The 18,295-nt window shown below is 47.7% G+C and overlaps 1 protein-coding gene across 7 annotated transcripts in view; it reads left to right on the top strand.

Moving 5' to 3' along the window:
* Gas7 (growth arrest specific 7) overlaps positions 1-18,295 on the top strand; it is a 232,331-nt gene that overhangs the window by 129,176 nt on the left and 84,860 nt on the right. Inside the window, exon 1 of one of the 7 annotated variants that reach the window (XM_037200580.1) lies at positions 3,076-3,230. The exons of 5 other annotated variants lie outside the window; for them this stretch is intronic. In XM_037200580.1, the coding sequence (XP_037056475.1) occupies positions 3,228-3,230 (3 nt within the window). In that variant the 5' untranslated portion in view covers positions 3,076-3,227. Of the gene's footprint in view, positions 1-3,075; positions 3,231-13,154; positions 13,309-18,295 lie in introns of those variants that run through there. One more of the 7 variants, XM_028869383.2, reaches the window with a different exon arrangement.

An 18,295-nucleotide genomic window follows, 5' to 3' on the forward strand; every position in this document is an offset into this window, starting at 1 on the left:
CTACGACAGCCTCCATGGCCACTGGGATTCCACGAAGCTTGAAGAACTAGAAATTGTCCATCCAGGTCCAAATACAGTTTTGCTTTTAGCAATAGTGGGTAGGAGTCACTTCCAAGAGCAGGGAAGCACCCTGGTCCTGTGTGTGCATGTGTGCCGTGAAGCTGAGGACTGGGGCTCCCCACCAACCTTCGTCCTAGACTTCCCAGAGATTGCTGCCACTGGGGCCTCTGTCTCCCGGGAAGGCTCTCCTCTTAGTGGCTGATTTGAACCACTAGACAGCTGCAGGTGTTTTTGCTGTTGTCCCTGGTTTGTTTAGTTTTGCTGAATTTTTTTTAAATCACATTTATTCATTTGTTTGTTTGTTTGTTTTATAAAGGCAGAAGCATGTGCCATGGCACTTGTAGAAGTCAAAAGGCAACCTTTGGAGTCTGTTCCCTCTTTCTGTTCATGACTATCCCAAAGACTGAACTCAGGTCTTCAGGCTGGCATTAATAATAATAATAATAATAATAATAATAATAATAATAATAACAATAATAATAATATTAATTGTTGTTGTTGTTGTTGTTGCTATTGTTGTTGAGACATTGCTTGTCAGATAGCTCAGGCTGCCCTGGAAACAATCCTCCTGCCTTAGCCTCCAAGTGTTGAGATTACAGGCTTGTACCACGGAACTCAGCAACCTAGGTTTCTTAGCTCTGGTGATCTCATGACTCCTGCGGCCTCACTCCATCCTCAGCTCTGCTTCTCACTCCTTCTTGATCATATGACCTGAACCATGCTCTTAGCACCTCCTCCCTATTATATCGGCCCTTGATGCTTCTGGCCACATGGTCTACAGCACTGCACAGCTATCTTCTGCCCACTCCCTATTATATCGGCCCTTGATGCTTCTGGCCACATGGTCTACAGCACTGCACAGCTATCTTCTGCCCACTCCCTATTATATCGGCCCTTGATGCTTCTGGCCACATGGTCTACAGCACTGCACAGCTATCTTCTGCCCACTCCCTATTATATCGGCCCTTGATGCTTCTGGCCACATGGTCTACAGCACTGCACAGCTATCTTCTGCCCACTCCCTATTATATCGGCCCTTGATGCTTCTGGCCACATGGTCTACAGCACTGCACAGTTATCTTCTGCCCACTCCCTATTATATCGGCCCTTGATGCTTCTGGCCACATGGTCTACAGCACTGCACAGTTATCTTCTGCCCGCTCTTCCTTTCTGCTCCATCTCAAGAGCCACTGTTTTCACCTCTAGTAAACGGAGATAACAATAACTTTCCTCCTTGATTTCTTAAGATATTCAGTCATGGGCCTGGAGAGATGGCTCAATGGTTAAGAGCACTGGGATGCTCTTCCAGTGGACCCGGGTTCAATTCCCAGCACCCACATGACAGCTCACAACTGTCTGTAACTTGAAGATCTGACACACAGAGACTTACAAGCACAGCATGCTTGTTTTATTTCCCCCTTCGATCCCCACGACCATTTAGAAAGTTACTAGAGTGTCTCTGTTGAATATCTGAAAAAGAATTGAAATGTAACTGCCTTCCTTGAGATCTCAGAGCACTGGAACAGCAGCATCCACATCCCAGGCTAACTCCATCCCTGAGTGATGGTCTGATTTGTTTTCTTCTATATAAAGAGCCAGGCAGGGGATGCATCTTCGTGGTAGCACACTTGTCTAGCATGCAGAAGGCCCTGAATTTGATCCCCAGCACAGAAAACGCAATCAGTTGTTAAAATCCCAGAGTTTGTAACAGAAAGTGAACACAGAAATATGTGATTTAAGTGTAAATCTTCAACAGCTCCAGAAGACTTCTGTTTATTTATTTATCTTTCTCTCTCTCTCTCTCTCTCTCTCTCTCTCTCTCTCTCTCTCTCTCTCTCTCTCTGTGTGTGTGTGTGTGTGTGTGTGTTTGTTCATGCATGAACACAGGCATCTGTGTGTCATGGCATGCCTACAGAAGTCAGAGGACAAGCTCAGGTATGAGTCCTTGCCTTTCCCCTTGTTGAAATGGCATCTCTAGCTAGGTGGTGGTGGCTCACGCCTTTAGTCCCAGCACTCAGGAGGCAGAGGCAGACACATCTCTGTGAGTTTGAAGCCAGCCTGGTCTACAGAGCGAGCTCCAAAGCTCCATAGAAAAACCCTGTCTCAAAAAATAAAATAAAATAAAATAAAATAAAAATAAAAATAAATAATAAAATAAATGGCATCTCTTGTTAGTCATGCCATCCCTCAGGCTACCTGGCCCAGCTTCCAGGGATTCTGCTGTATGTCTTCTATTTTGCCTAGAACCTCTGTAGTTAGACATATAGCTATATCTACCATGTGTATCTGACTTTCTTGAGTTTTGGGGATCCAAAATTCCGTTCTCATGCTAGCTCAGTGAGCTTTTGCCCCCATGGAGCTGATTCCCCAACTTCCAGAAAGCTTCTAAATGGAACATCAGATTCACTGGGGATCCAGGTCCCTACCAAACCTATTTAGGTGGTAGATACAGTATTGTTCCTGGATCCAGCCCTGTCTTCACTTACAGCCTCCGTAGTGGTGAGTGTAGATTGAAGGCCAAGCCAGAGAAGAGTTTCACACAATGATCCTTTCTAGAAATTCTCCATTCTTTTCATGCTGGCTTTTATCAGGCCTCGGGTTCACACAGCTGGAGCCAGGGCCCTGGCCAGAACCCTGACTTAGGTTTGGGAAGAAGTTGGCTGTAACTTCTCCCAGCAGGGATAAGGCAGGCCGAGGGAGTCCTGCCTAAAATTCAGTAGACAAAGGTGCCCTTGTTATCAGGCCTAGGGGTGGGAGTCATCTGGTCAGTGACACAGGCTTGGCCATTGTATGCTGTGACCTCAGCCAAATTTTTTTTTTTCTGAGAAAAGGGGGGGGGCGGGGAGAAGTCCTCTAGAAATTGTATCTGGAAAGGCCTGCATGAGTTGTTGATTTCCCAACAGGCACCGGAGCAGATTTGGGAGGAACTGTGCAATCCAGTGGGTTCTTTGAGAAAGAACAGTGATGACAGTGTTGAGAAAAGCCACAGGAACATCCCCCAGGGTGCTCAGAACTCCAGCCCTGGGGCAGCTGCTTGCTTTGGCCTCACTTTCCCCAGAGGGTACCATGCAGAACAAGCTGCTGGGAGCCTGGTCTTGAGCCTGAGGCTTCAGACCAGCCCCGGGTGTCTTCCATAGCGGCTCCCCTTAAGGACCAACTACCCACCCATGGTAAGAACCACTTCTGCAGAAGTATGCTTGACCTGCTCTTTCTGTGTATCGTGAAAACGCCTTCAATAGCACAGAGAGGATGTTCTGAAACTCCTGTGGGTCGTGGGTTCTACCTGCCGAGTCTGGAATGCCTGTGGACCTCATGCCAGGAGGCACTGTTCATGTGCCCCAGACAGGAGCAGAAAGGGGAGGTATGGGTCAAGTCAATGATAGGTTTGGAGGTGGGGCTGAGGTGGAGGTGGGGAGTTGTGTGGAAGATGGAAAGAAGGAGTGTTTGTAGAGGGGAGGCTCACCTGGGACAGGTAGTTGAAGGCATGTAATGGAGAAGAGAGCTGATGTGGATTTATTTATACTTCTTATAACGTTCTTCTTGCAATTTTTTCTAAATATAAAGCATGGCTTCTTCCTGCCCATCTGGCATCTCCCCCCATGCCCCAGATTTACCAGGAAAGTTCTAAGGTGCAAGATCTAGGGAAGTACTATAAATCTCTGCATTACAGGAAGGTAAGGGGTGGGGCAGGTTTGGGGTGTCTCAGCTTCCCAGATGGTAGTTAGGCACCCACCAGTGATGCCTAACTGGTCTTCCAGCTCGGCTGGTGCCTCCTTTCAGTTTGGTGGTGGAAGCTTTTCTGAAATAGAAAACCTTGTTCTGCTGACCTTTGAACCTGGATGCTAAAGGTCACCTTTCCTATGACCCACCTCTTAGCCTAGAGATCGTGTGGCCCACGCTGCCGAGGCTCTCTGCAGCTATGAGGTCCGGTTCCTATGGCAAGCCTACTCATTCTCTGCATGGAATCTTCCTGAGCCACTTCCTTGCTGGCCCCCCCTGATTTTAATGTTCTTTCCCAGAAGCCTGAATTAGGACCAGGAGAGGGCAATAGTACATGCTATCCAAGAGTGTCCCCTACTGGGACCCTGGACCTCCCAAGACTATGCGTAAGGGGGCTTTGTAATGATAAGCAGGCGTTTGAATGATCCAGGGGGCCTTTGACCCACAGATCCAATGCTGGAGCAAACCGGGACTCTGCATTTCTAGCTACCTCCCAAAGGCCATTTATGCTGCCAGTACAGAGGGCCATCCTTAGGGAGTTACTGCTAGAAGGACCACAGGCTAGATCATCATGGGAGTTACTGCTGGAAGGACCACAGGCTAGATCATCATGTTATAACCAAGTAAAGGATGCCCAGGATCAGACTGTGGGATGATAGAGAGATCCTGCTGGGTCTTGTTTGCGGGCTGAGGTGGGGCGGGGAGGATTAGCAAGAAAACAGGCACCAATGTGTATGCTGAGAGCTAGGAAGAGTTCAAGGCAAGCTTGTGGCAATGTGGGACATGTGGGGCACAGGACCATTGTTGGGTGTCCCCAAGTTGAAATGGACTGTGCGTCTGGGGTGTCATGCGGAGGGGGAACTGAATGTGCCCATTTCTTAGCAGAGGGGCCAGGATAGTTCCACTGGAGCCCACCTAGGGGGAAGTGTTGATAAACTCTGACTTCTGGGTGCCACGTTGATGGGCACAGAGACAGAAGTCCAGGATACCAGGGGACGAACCAGATTGCAGAGCAGACCAAGCTGGGTCCTTGAGTGTGGCTTTCAGAGGGAAGGGGTAGACACAGGCATCTTAGGACAGAACTCAGTGTGGTGACAGATGCAATCCTAAGAGGCTGGGCATGGGCAGCATTTAAGTAGAGGTCCATGTTTCTGAGTCACATGTCTGTACATGAATATGACTTTTTTCCCTTCTACACAAATGGCACATCCTTAAAACAGATATGCTAGCATTTAGAATCATTGAGCATTAGATGATATCTACTCAAAATAAGCCCTCGCAGACCATCTGGTCCGACTTCCACATTTGAGAGATGAAGAAATCAAGCCCTCCCAAGAGAGATGAAGAAGGTTGCTTAAGATCTCAAAGCAAGGCTGCTTACAGCTTCAGGCATGGCCCCTGGAATACAGATCACATTCCGTGTGCCTCTTAACTTGTTGCTATGGTGTGGTGGTGTGTCCAGAACTTCCATGGCAAGGTTTTGGCAGTTACCACCTGTCTGGTTCTTATGCATCTCTAGCAGTGGATCTAAAAGCACAGCCCAGTGGGGTTGGTAAGATCACACACCCTTACTGACTCTGGAAACTGCCCGTCAGCTTTCATCTCCCTACAGGCTAGTGTTTCCGAACCAATTAGGGGAGTCAGGCATCTTTGAAGAGAACGGCTGTGAGCACAGGCCGTTGGCACTGCAGAGTAACTAGAACGTGTCTCCATGGTGAGACTGGCTACTTCCGTTTTCTTTTAGTGTCTGTGGGCTGCTGCTGCCCACAAGAAGTGACCACAAAGTCAGGCCAGCTGGATGGCAGCCACAGCTGGTAGGCAATGGCACCCACCTTTATTCCCTAATGAGGCACAGTTGGCCTGTCGTTAAAATGGCACCAACTCCCCGAAGAAGTCTCCTTTTGTCCCCAGAGCATCTGCAGGGACAGGGTAGTCCCTTGCCCTTGAAGTTCCTTTCCAGTGAGCAGCTGTTAGCACGTGATGCTGGGCCTGTGACCAATGGAGAAGACAGCTTTCAACTGTCTTCCTTACTTCTCAACAACTTCTTTGACTATGGTTACTATTAGTGCATTAAGAAGATTTTATCACCTGTTTTATTATGTGGATATGTGTGCAGGGTGGGGGTGGGGATGTCATGTATACCTGAGCGCAAAGTACCTTCAAAGGCCAGAGGAGGATGTTGCACCCCCCGTGAGCTAGAGTTACAAGCGGTTGTGAGCTGCCCGGTGTGAGTTCTGGGAACTGAATTTGGGTGCTCTGCAAAAGCAGTACGCACCGTTAACCACGGCGCCATCTCTCTAGCCTCCTATTTAATACATTATCTTTTCAAACATTGTATTTTATTTATTGTATGTGCGTGTGTTCCTGTATGTGTATGTGTGCACACACAATGCGCCGTGGCATGGGTGTAAGACAGCAGACAACCTGCAAGAGTCTGGTCTGCTTTTCCTCTATGAGAATCCCAGGGATGGAACTCAGGTTGTCAGGCTTGATTGGTGTCCTCTTTTGCCTGCTGAGCCATCTCTATAATCGACACGTAATTGTCCATATTTATGGGGCATAATGTTAACGATCATATCAGAGTGATTGGTCTATCCATCAACTCAGCTGAATATCATTTCTTTGTGTGGGCAATGTTAAAAAGCCTCTCTGTCAGCTGTTTTGAAATATGCAATTAGTTGCTGTCGACCATAGCTGTTCTACTGTGCTCTGGTCCGTTAAAAGGCACCCCTTCTATCCAGCTGCACCCCTGAGTCCTCTTAACATTGCTTGCCACCCTTTCCTTCTCTATACTCTTCCCAGGTTCTAGAGCCTCCTTATTTTCTACTTTGAAGTCGAGTATGTTTTGTATGCACGTTTGACCTTCCTTCATCCATTTCGAATGGAGGAGAGTGCTTACTAAATTTGGTTGTGGGTTTTTTGTTTTGTTTTTGTTTTTGTTTTTGTTTTTTTTTGAGAGGCATTAGTTATTTACTTGAGAAAAGTGCAGAAACAGCAGCAGCAAAAGGCATTTTTGGAATATTATAAGTTTATTGATAAAGGAGGGCTGGCAGGGGCAGGTGGGTTTTGTATGGTGCCTGTCTGTTCTTCCCCTAACACTAAGTGTTGGTCAGGCTTGCTGGTCTTAGGTTGTCACCCCCTTTTGCAAAGGGAAATTTGATCAGGAATCACAAAGATGGATTTTTTTTTTTTTACCCTAGCAGGCAGACAGTCCCTAAAGTGTCCTTCAAAGTCACCCTATAATAGGGCTGGAGATGAAAATCCAGGATGTACCTTTAGGTCATGGACCTTCAAGAAGAGCAGTGTTAAGCTCTAGCCCCACCTTTTGTTTTAACAAAATGGAACGCCTTTAGCACGGATTGACTATTAACAGTGACAGAGGGAATGATCATCCCCAAGCGATCTGTCTCTGTGTGCAGGCCCAGGGTGGTGGATTCAGTCTCCCGTGTCTGGTGCACTGCTCATGTGTTTCATGTACAGTGTTTGTGACATCACTTTCCTTCATTGCCATCTCCAGTACTGTTTCGTTGGGATATTTTAGATTTGTTTTGAGCAGCAAGGGGAACTGAACCCAGGGCCTTGCAGGTGCTGGGCAGATGTACTGCCACAGCACCATATTCTCAGCCTACATAACAGCATTTTTCTCCCACCAATTCCAAGTCAGATTTGGCTGAGGAAGTGGGCAGATATCAGATGCAAGATCTGAAACTTTTTCTTCACCAGAGACTAAACGGTAACAATAATGAAAATAATGTTTTGTGAACAGCCATGTTCCTGGGCAGGATGCGTCTGCTGCCTCTCTTGTGTATATGGTTGTTGCTTTTGCAAGCTGAGCTGAACATTCAAATGCCTTTAACAGTCCTTGCTGTTGGCTTTGAACTCCATTACGAAAGATTTTCTCCTGGGTCCTAAAACTCCCATCTTAAGGGCTATGACCGTCTCTATTTATAGACAAGGAAACTGAAGCCACAGGAAACTCTCACGTTGAACTCATCTTGGAACACTGCCTCTTTATTCCCAGACCACTGGAAATAGTGATTTCTGCTAATGCTTTGGTCATCTGCAGCTGGAGATGGGCAATGAGAATCGCCCAGCCTATTTTGCTGCTACTGGCTATAGGACAGACAAGAACAAGCCCATCTTCACAGGCTGGGATTTGGGAGTCTGCAAACAGTTGGTGCAGTGGTTTAGATGTGGTTTGATTGGGACCTACAAAAGCTCATCTAATAGTGTGTGTGGACATGTTGAAGGAAGGAACCTTGAAGAGGTGGAAGATTGTTAGATCATGGGGATAAATGATTGACTCACGGAGCAAGTTAGTTCTCACCAAGACTATTCCTCTGAGGTGAGATGCTCCTTGTTTGGTCCCTTCTGTGTACAGCCCTTTTCTTTTTTGTTTATTTTATGACTGAGGGCTGTATCCTCTGATCTCTAAAGCTGTGGGTCAAATAAACCTGCTTTCTTCTTTAAATACCTCATCTCAAGGTATTTTGTCTCATCAATACAAAACAGTACACAGAATCATGCAGGCTTCCTCAGCTGACATGCAGAAGCTGGACCAGGCTGCTAGGAGCAGACTGCCTTGCCTGTTTAAATTGTTCTGAAGCATCGGGACCACACAGACATGAGGAGTCGGGCCAAGCAGACAGCTCCCTCTGGGTCTCCCCCACAAAGGCTTCAAGATGGGGAAACAGCTCGGTCCTATGGCTAGCGGAAGTTGTTCTCTGTTTTCAGGAGTGTTTGTTGGATGCCTCCTCCCCTCAGGTCCTGTGCCTTCAGGTACCGGCTCGGAGAGGCAGGAGTAACTCTTACATCAATGGCAGAGTTGTGCCACTTGGTCGTTGGTGAGGTTCTGCTGGAAGAAGCATTCATAGAAATGGTGTCTTTCATCTACTGTTACCCTGTGTGGGAGCACTGGGTAGGTGGCAGCGGCAGAAAGGACTAGACATCTCAGACAAGTAGTCAGGCATTCGGGGCTTGCGTTGCCCGTTAGTTGGCCTAGAACCTGTTAATTGACTCTTGCATAGTACATCTGCAGGTTCAATGACCCTAAAGACTGGAGGGGAACCTCATGCATGTGACCCTGTTCCACATAGGGACCAGCCAAAGGTGCTTATCAGATGTAGGCTCGATGAGACTCAGCCCAGAAGATGGCCTCACCACTCTTCACTGAGGACTTTTCCGAGGCTGGGGCAACCCGAACAGGAGGCGAACAGGAATGGCAAATGAGGTTTTCACAGAGCCCTGGCTTCCTGCTGGGTTTTCCCTCAACCCCAGGTTGTCCAACCTCAGTGGACACCTGGACTCAGAATCCCCTGTAGAAACTGTGCTGTCCACCCTGTTGTTGGGATGCTTTGGTCTTCAGGAAGGAGACAACCAGACACCGAATACCAGAGGCATGAGAGAGGGAGCCATGTGGGCAGTGTCAGGCTTTGCAGGAGGAAACTGGAGAATACAGAGGGTTGTTTGAGACAGGGGTGCACTGTGTAGCTTAGCCATCCTCTTGGCTAGCTTTGAACTTACGGTCCTCCTGCCTCGGCCATCCAAGTACTAGGATTCCAGATGTGTACCACTATGTCTCAGAAGGAGAATTTTTTTTTTTTTTTAAGGAAACCAGTTTAGTTAATTTTGTGTTGTAACTGGTTCTGAATAAAGAAAACAGAGCAAGGTTTATCTAGGTCACAGTTTTGAAGATCTAGAAGTACAGCGCTGGCATTAGCTTCTGATAAGGCCTTATGCTAGATAATCATAATACGAAGGATATCATGTGGAGGATGAGTGTGTGTGTGTGTGTGTGTGTGTGTGTGTGTGTGTGAAAGAGAGAGAGAGAGACAGAGACAGAGACAGAGACAGAGACAGAGAGTCAAGGACACAGACAGAGTTGTCACACAATGAAAGAAGCACCAAGAGCTGGTTGAGAAAGCTGAGCTCTTTATAAACACCAATCCAATCCCAAGGTAACCAATCCAGTCGCAGGAGACAGGGATGGTGCCTCCCAAAGACCTGATGGCCTCCTACTACACCCCACCTCTTAAAGGTCCCACCACTTTTCAGCATCATTCCCCTGTGTTTCCAGAGAATGAAACTTTAGGGGACAAAACAGAGCAGATAGGAGGAAGGACAAGAGCCGACTTCTATCTCCACAGGGTCCTCACTTTGGTGTCCTCTCACCTCTTGATAGTTTCTGGTATTACTTAGACTGTTTGTCACTTGTTTTCCCCCTCTATATAAACAACAATTTGCAAATTTAATTGTGTAACAGAATTTATAATTATACATATATTTAGTGTGTATGTGTGTGTGTGTGTGTGTGTGTGTGTGTGTGTGTGTGTGTGTGTGTGTAGTGCAGTGCAGTGCATATGTACAGGTGTGTTTGGGAGGTCAGATTTCATATTTCCTGAGTCAGTTCTTGACTTCCACCTTGTTGAGGCAGGGAATCTCTTGTCTTGGCCACAGAACTGCATTGCATACTCCAGGCTGGCTGTTGCTTGGTTAGAGTTTCTGTTACTATGATAAAAATGCCATAACCAAAAGCAGCGTGGGGAGGAAAGGGTTTATTTCATGTTATCTTTCTGCTTTACGGTCTATCATCAAGAGAAGTCAGAGCAGAACTCAAGGCAGGAACCTGGAGGCAGGACCTGATGCAGAGGTCATGACAGAGTGCTGCTTACTGGCTTGCTCCTCATGGCTTGCTAAGTCTGCTTTTTTATACTACTTAGGATGAACAGCCCAGGGTTGGCCCCACCCACAGTGAGATGGGCCCTCCCACATTGATCGCCAATCAAGAAAATGCCCTGCAGGCCTGCCTATGGACAGTTTCACAGAGGCGTTTTCTCCATTGAGAGTCCTCCCCAGATCGCTCTAACTTGGGTCAAGTTGCTATAAAACTGACCAACACGCTGGTCCATGAGCTTTTGGGCAATTCTCCTGTCTCTGCCTCCCATCTTGTCATAGAAATGCTGGGATTACGGATGCATGCCACCACATCCAACTTTTTATGTGGGCTCCTGGGATCAAACTTGGGTTGTCAAACTTTTATGACTAGCACAGTTAGTGATTGAGCCATCTCCCTGGGCCTTTTTATAAGTGTGCCATATGCAGGTGTGCGCACCTGTGCAAGCATATGTGAAGGCCAGAGGCTGATATCCATCCAGGTATCCTTATTCTGATGTTTCTCCACCTTGTCTTTAGGTCTTTAGCTCACCGATTGGCCAGGTTGGCTGGCTAGCTAGCCCCTGGGATCTGCCTGTCTCCTCCAAGTGCTGAAATTACAGCTATTCTTGACTTGGATGTGAGCTCTAGGGCGCTGACCTCAGGTCCTTATGTGTGCACAGCATGACTACACCCACTGAGCCATCTCCCTAGCCCTATTAACACTTTTTTTATCAGTTGCTTCAAGTGTTCGACCTAGGTCCTTTTCACTATGACTTCCTCCTTCTTCCCATTAGTTTCTCTTAAACTTTTGACATTGGAGAACATCTTCTAAGTACTCTGCGCCCACGGGTTCCACATGCCCAGGTTCCCACACCTGATCATTAGGAATATTTGGGAGGGAAATGGTGCTTTTACTGAACGTGCATAGAGTTTATTGCCATCATTCCCTAAGCAGTGTGTGTCACGATACCACATTTCCATTGTTTTCAGTGGCATGTTCTCAAGAAATAATTAGGGCAAATTTGATGGTTTTCTTTGAGACAGGGTCTTGCTCTGTAGTTCTGGATGTCCCAGAACCTCTTTTGTAGTCCAGACCTGAGACTCCAGCACTACTCTGGCCTCCAACCCCCAAGTGCTAGGATCACAGGCATAAGCCACCATGCCTGGTTCATTAACATATGCAGGGGGATGCATGTAGGTTATGGTGTAAATGCTATGTAAAGTTAGACAAAAAGATCAGGCGTGTGGGTTTTTGGGTATCTGTGGGGGTTCTGGAATCATCTCCCTCTGGCTAGTGAAGGATAATTTGCCCTTTGCTATAGGGGAAACAGGAGTGATGTTCTGAGTGAGAGTCCTTATCTGTTGAAGACTATTATTTCTGTCATTTTTCCTCAAAAAAGAAAGCTTGGCTGCTGCATGTAAAATTCTAGCCCATAATATGCTAGAAAGCTCTTTTGTCTTTCTTTGACAAAGAGGTACCACATATAGCCCAGGCTGGCCTTGAACTCAGGCATCTTCCTGTCTCCCCATTCCAGAGCAATGGGAGTAACAGGTTTGTACCACAACACCCAGCTAAACATCCACTCTGCTTTTGTTTTGTGGGTGTTGTTTTGTTTGTTTGAGACAGGGTCTTGCTGTGTTGCCGAGGGCAGTCCTGAATGTGCAATTCTTCTGCCCCCGCCTTGATGAAATGGCTGCCTCAGATCTGTTTGAAGCTCAGTTCCCAACCTTCATTCATTCATTCATTCATTCATTCATTCAGTGTTCTGGGCACTGTGCTGAGACTAAACTATGAACAAGGGGAGTGTGTCACTGCCTTCCTGAATCACATCTATAGTTTGTTTCTCTGCGTATATAGGGCTGTTATCTCTCTGGCCTCCTTCTCCTGGCCAAGTCTCTGAATTGCTGGCTTTTCAGAAGAACATGGAGTCACCACCAGAGTCCGGCCTACGCCTATAAAAATGACACTTTCAGAATGCACTGTGCATTCTGTCAGACATACCCTCCACCTCCATAGCCCACTCCTGTGATTTGCAATGTCTGAATAGATAGGACTGGAGAACCAGTGGCTTCACCAGCGAGACAGAGAGAATGCCCAGCATTCCTGTAGACCAATCCTTGAAGCGTGGAACATCATGGGTAGCTAGCTCTGTGTGGGAGTCCTCCTACCATGAACAGGTGTCCAGCAGAAAAGAAGAGCCCAGTTCGTCTAATTTTGTTTGAGAAAGGGTCTCAGTATGTAGCTCAGGCTGGCCTTGAACTCCTGGCAATCCTCCTGCCTCAGTCTTACAGGTACCGAGATTAAATCCAGGTGTGACCAACACACCTGACCCAGTTGGGGCTGGCTCTTCCTAGTGTTTCTTTGCCACCATGACCCCTGCTGAGCACAGAAATGGCAGTAGAGACCATTGTGTCTAGGATTACTCAGAGTGTGCTAGCGATCAACTAATTGTTAGGGCCCGAATCCTTCAAGCTGCTCCCAGCCATGTCCTGGCTGCTTCTGGATGTCCAGCTGGCTACATGGTTGGGGAAGGAAGAATGTGCTGGCAAGTCCTTTGTGGAGGAGCCTTCAAGCAGTGCCAATCACAGCACTGGGCTCATTAGCAGTCATTGTCATGGCAACGGGTCTGCCAGAAAGTGGCTCGTTAGGCTGACAACTTCAGAGGTGTTATATATAGATCTGGGTGTGGGGGGGAGAGGGGGTGCAGAGCCCTGTGGATATGCCTTTCTTTAGAGCTCCCATTGCTGCTGGGTTTGGGGTGTGAGAAGACGAGAAACGGGGGGACCTTAAAACTCTCTGATCTGCTGCTAAATCGAGTGTCTGGCGGCCACCCGGGAACACCTGCAGGTAGCATTCCCTCACTGCTTCAGAAGGTAAGAGGGAGGTGCTCCCAGAAACATCCCGCAGGTGGAGAAACATCCCGCAGGTGGAGATGATGTCCCGGGATGAACTTGGATGTGAAGAGCGAAGGAGGCCCTGGGGAGCTTCGTAGCAGGGGTCGGAACTTACTGGAGGCTGTAGTCTTTCTTAAAATAGTCTGTTGAAAGGGTTTTGGGTTCAGTGATAGGATCCTTCTCTTTCATAAGTAACTGTACCGCTCAGCACCGCCTTCTTACAAATCCTGTTTATTGAAATGTTAGCTTTCCTCCTGGTTTCTGTTTCAGAGGCAATGGTTTCTCTCAGTTGCTCCCACTGGTGCAGTATCGGAGTAGCTCTGGAGTGTAGTGAGTGGAGGACTCGGGGCGCAAACTGCCTTGATCTGGTGGGGAAAGCCTGGCTCGTGAGTGTTCACGCACCAGACGGTTTAGCATGTGCTGAGCCGATCACACTTGTTTTTTGGTTTGGGTATTGTGTGCTTTGTTTGGTTTCATTTTGTTTGTTTGTTTGATGATGGATTTTTAGATGTTTCCTTTGGGGTTTTGTTTACTTTAGACAGAGTCTCACTATGTAGCCTAGCCTGGCCTCAGTCTCACCAGGTAGCCCAGGCTGACACTGAGGTGACCATCCTCTTGTCTCAATCTCCTGAATGCTGTGGTTACAGGTGTGTACCACTGCGTCTGGATGGGGCACTTCTTCTCAAGTTTTAGGTGATGTCCCTTTACTTGATTGCTTGCTTGCTGTTTTCCAAGGGGAGCCAGACCATGATTAGGAGGAATGTTTTTTTGATTGTGTTTAAAATAAGGAGATGGGGAAGTCAGCCGACAGCCGGGGAATGAACGTGACGCCTGGGTGAGGGTGGTGATATTTTTGCGCATCTCCTGGGAAGGCATATGCTCCTTTTGGGGACTGTGAGACAAGTAAGAGTTTCAGGCCTGAGCTGTCATTCCCCTTGTGGGAGTCACATCTCAGGTGAACAGGTGCTGACATGGAGCTGAGTGTGGGTTGCTGGCAGGAGATGGGCTGAAGGTAACAGCATTGGGTAACTGGACAGAATTTTCTAGAAGCAAGCCAATTTTAGTTGGTTGGTTTGATTGACTGACTGAGTGGTTTTTGTGTGTGTGTGCTTGGACTGAACCCAGGGCACACTAAATCTATGCTCTGCCAATGAGCTATACCCTCAGCCCAAAAGCAATAGTTTAAAGTGGTTGGTTTAACCATTTAATATCTGTATGACATTGTGCACATTATTAGACCTCTGACTGTGACATTCCTTACTTGAAAAATAGGAATAAAAGCATCCTTAATACAGATGTTTTGTAAAGATGTATAAAGCACTTGACCCAGTGCCTTGCGTACTGAAGATATTTAGGGGAAGGTGTCCTTATAGATACATAGAAATCAGACCTGTGCTCAGATCTTTCTGGAGACCCATACTAGACTAAGACTCTTTTGGGTTTCTTTTTTTCTGTTTGTTTCAATGCTTTGGTGGAGATTGGACCCAGGTTCATAAACGCACTTAAGCAAGCCCTGCACTACTGAGCTACGTTCCCAGTCTTTGGTATTTGAAGGCAGAGTCTCACTGTGTATCTCAAACTGGCCTTGAACAGGTGATTCTCCTGCTTCAGATTCCTGAGTACCAAGATTACAGATGTGTGAGCATCTAACTTGGACAAGGATTTTGAGGTGGTCTCCAAACTTCTTGATATTACATATGAAGTAGGGTTGGTACAAGTATTTCTAGCACCCTTATCTACACTGGCCCAAATGAAAACAATGCAGGTGTCCATCAGAGCACCAATGTATAAACAGATATGCCGTGTGTAGTCAGACAGTGTAATATCACACCAAAGAATTAAGAAAAACAATGTGCTGCCTAGTGTGACACCACAAATGATCTTTACCCCTATTTGGAGGAGGCACAGAAGGCCGATACCTTCCCTCATATCCTCAGAGGATGAACTTCTATGTAGACTTAAGCATGTTGTTTCTTGAACAGATGAGGGGAGAACGGGAAGGACTGAAAGCTAGCTTTGTACTCTGGCCTGGGGATGGCTCCTTCCAGAGGCAAAGGCAGGGTTTTCTAATTCCACCAGAGACATCCTGTGAGCTACACTCAGAATGCCTCGCCTAGCAGGGACCTCTCCACCAGCAGCCCGCTCCGCTCCCTCTGATCTTGTCTACTGTGGTACCTCTCTGCTCTTCTTCCTCTTCTCATTGGAAAGAGCCAAGAGAGCTGAGGAGAGGGGCCACAAGAGCCAGGGGAGGAAGGTGTCACAGTTAGACTTCTATTGCTGTGATGAAATATGAAGAGCAATATTAACTCGGAGGGGAAAAGGGTTTATTTCAGTGTACAACTCTCAGGTCACACTCCATCATGAAGGGAAGTCAGGGCAGGAACCTAGAAGTAGGAACTGATGCAGAGGCCGTGGAGGAGTGCAGATTACTGGCTTGCTCTTCATGGCATGCTCAGACTGCTTGCTTATAAAAACTAGGATAACCAGCCCAGGGGTAGTACAACCCACAAGGAGCTGGGCCCTCCCACATCAGTCATAAATCAAGACAATGCACCACAGACTTTCCCACAGACCAATCTAGTGGGGGGTCATTTTTCTCAGTTGAGGTCCCCTCTCCCAAAGAGCCCTAGCGTGTGTCAAGTGACATAAATTAGTTAGCAGGGACAAAAGACTTAACTAGGGAAAGAACTAATTTGAGGAGAAATTCAAGGGTGTCCTTAATTACTTGGTGATCACCCGCATGCTGCCTTTTTGGTGGCTGTGGGCAGCTGCCCCAGAAGGCCACCTGCTCCTGCCCCTCTGAGGCTGTAAGAATGAGGAGCACTGATGCCTTGGGACTCTTAAATGCAGAGTGGCAAGCAATGATGTTAAAATTTCACCTTTACATTTTTTTAAAAGTTTTATTTTTAGTTTATGCATATGAGTATGCATATGTATGTCTGTGCATCACATGTATGCAATACCCATGGAGCCCAGAAGAGGACATCAGATCCCCTGGAACTGGAGTTATAGGTGGCTTTTGTTTGTTTTGTGAGCCATCTTGTGGGTTCTGAGAACCAAACCTGGGTCCTCTGCAAGAGCAGCAAGTGCTGTTAACTTCTGAGCCGTCTCTCCAGCCCTGCAGTATGTTCTTCAAAGACAGTTTTTTATTGTGATAAAAAATATGTAAAGTTGGCCATGCATAACATTTATGCACTCACTGTATGTTGTGTAGCCACGACATCTTCCTAATTCAGACCATTTTCACACACACACACACACACACACAGAGAGAGAGAGAGAGAGAGAGAGAGAGAGAGAGAGAGAGAGAGAGAGAGAGAGAGATCCTGTATCCATCTTATCTTCCCGCCCACAGCCCTCTGAAGTCACTAGCATATTCTGTGACATTGCCTGCTCTGGACACGTCACATAACGGAATGAGGCCACATGTGGTCCTTGTCATCTGACTTCTTTCATGATGTTCTTCAGGCCCAGCCATGATGTAGTGAGAATAAGGACCCTATTCCTTTTCATTTCTGAGTAATTTTCCATCAGGTGGCTATCCCGTGTTTCATTCATGTCCTCAAGGATGGTCCTTTGTGTTGTCTTCACGTTTGGTCCTTGTGAATACTTCTGCCCTGAATGTTCATATACAGCGTGTCGGGATGCTTGTTTTCAGTCCTGAAGGGGAGAGGTCTCCCCAGCGGTCTCCAGCATCTTTGGACTCCTGACTTGTGGGTGGTGAGCTATCGAGAAGGACTTCTTCCTAAGAAAGAAAAGGGTGAGAGGACGGCAGCTGGCCCCGGAGATGAAGACCAGGCAGTCTGACAGCCAGCATGGAGGGCCACCGTGGCTGTGTTTCACGTGTGTGGAGACCACCCTCAGCACAGCATGGCATCCAGATTAAGAACTAGGCCCAGCCAGTGGGTGCCCTCCCACCCATTTTGTGCCCTCCCTGGCTCAGTACTATGGTGTCTCCCCAAAGGTCCCTGTACTCCCTAGATAGGAGAGACCTCAGGACACTGTGCCTTCATAGTCACCCATATCCTCATGTGTAAACTGAGGCTTCCTATGAGCTCACTGGGTTATACAGATAGATGAACCAGAAGCATTCTAAAGAGAAAGGGACTAGGAAACTGAAGAGGGTCAGGCTGCTTCCAGTTCCATCAAAGCTGGAGCTCTGGGGCATCCGAAGACTCAGTTCACTCACTCTCTGGCCCACAGAACTCCCTGACCAGCCTTCCAACATCAGTCGGCCCCAGAGGGTGTTGGCCTCCCTTTCGAGTGTGTTCTCCCATAGTCTTGGCCCCAGAAGCCTCAGAGAACAACCATTGAGGGTGACATTTCAGAGATGGTGAAGGGACAGTTGGAGGGGACATCTCTCAGGGGACAGAGCCTCAGAGAGCTCATCCCTGTTCCCCTTCCAGTGAGATCCCCCCATCTCTTGGGGGTGGTCCCTCTTCTGGCTTCTGGGTGAGTTACTGTGGATCTCCACAGCCCACAGCATGCTCCACACCTGGACCAACGTTAGCACCGTTTTGTCTCATTGCTGTGGAAATAGCCTGACTGAGTCACTTGCCTGAGGTCAAGTGTGGCCGTGTGATTGAGGTAGGGTTGGCTTTGAGCCTGAAGCTGTTCACCCTGAGGCCCAGGATCCTCTCTGGGCAATGCCCTCCTGTGAGCTTCAGAGCCTTGCTCGACCCACTTCAACCGCTTCCCACAGACCCCTCTGTGGTACTCCTTGATGGTAGGCTCAAGGAAAGACGACCAGCCATCTCATCCTCTGGTTCTAGAGGACTCTCCAGCAAAGTACTCCTCTTCAGCACCCTCCTCCCTCTCCCCACCCCGCTACCACATTGTTCCCAAGGTCCTGTGTGTACACGATCCTCTCTCTCTCCCCTCTTCCCTCCTCCATACCTCCCTTGCTTTCTTCTTTTTTCCTTCTTCTCACTCATTAACCCTTGGTTTTCTGAGACAGGGTCTTCCT

This window comes from Peromyscus leucopus, chromosome 8b, assembly GCF_004664715.2.
Source record: "Peromyscus leucopus breed LL Stock chromosome 8b, UCI_PerLeu_2.1, whole genome shotgun sequence".
NCBI classification, from domain to species: Eukaryota; Metazoa; Chordata; class Mammalia; order Rodentia; family Cricetidae; genus Peromyscus; species Peromyscus leucopus.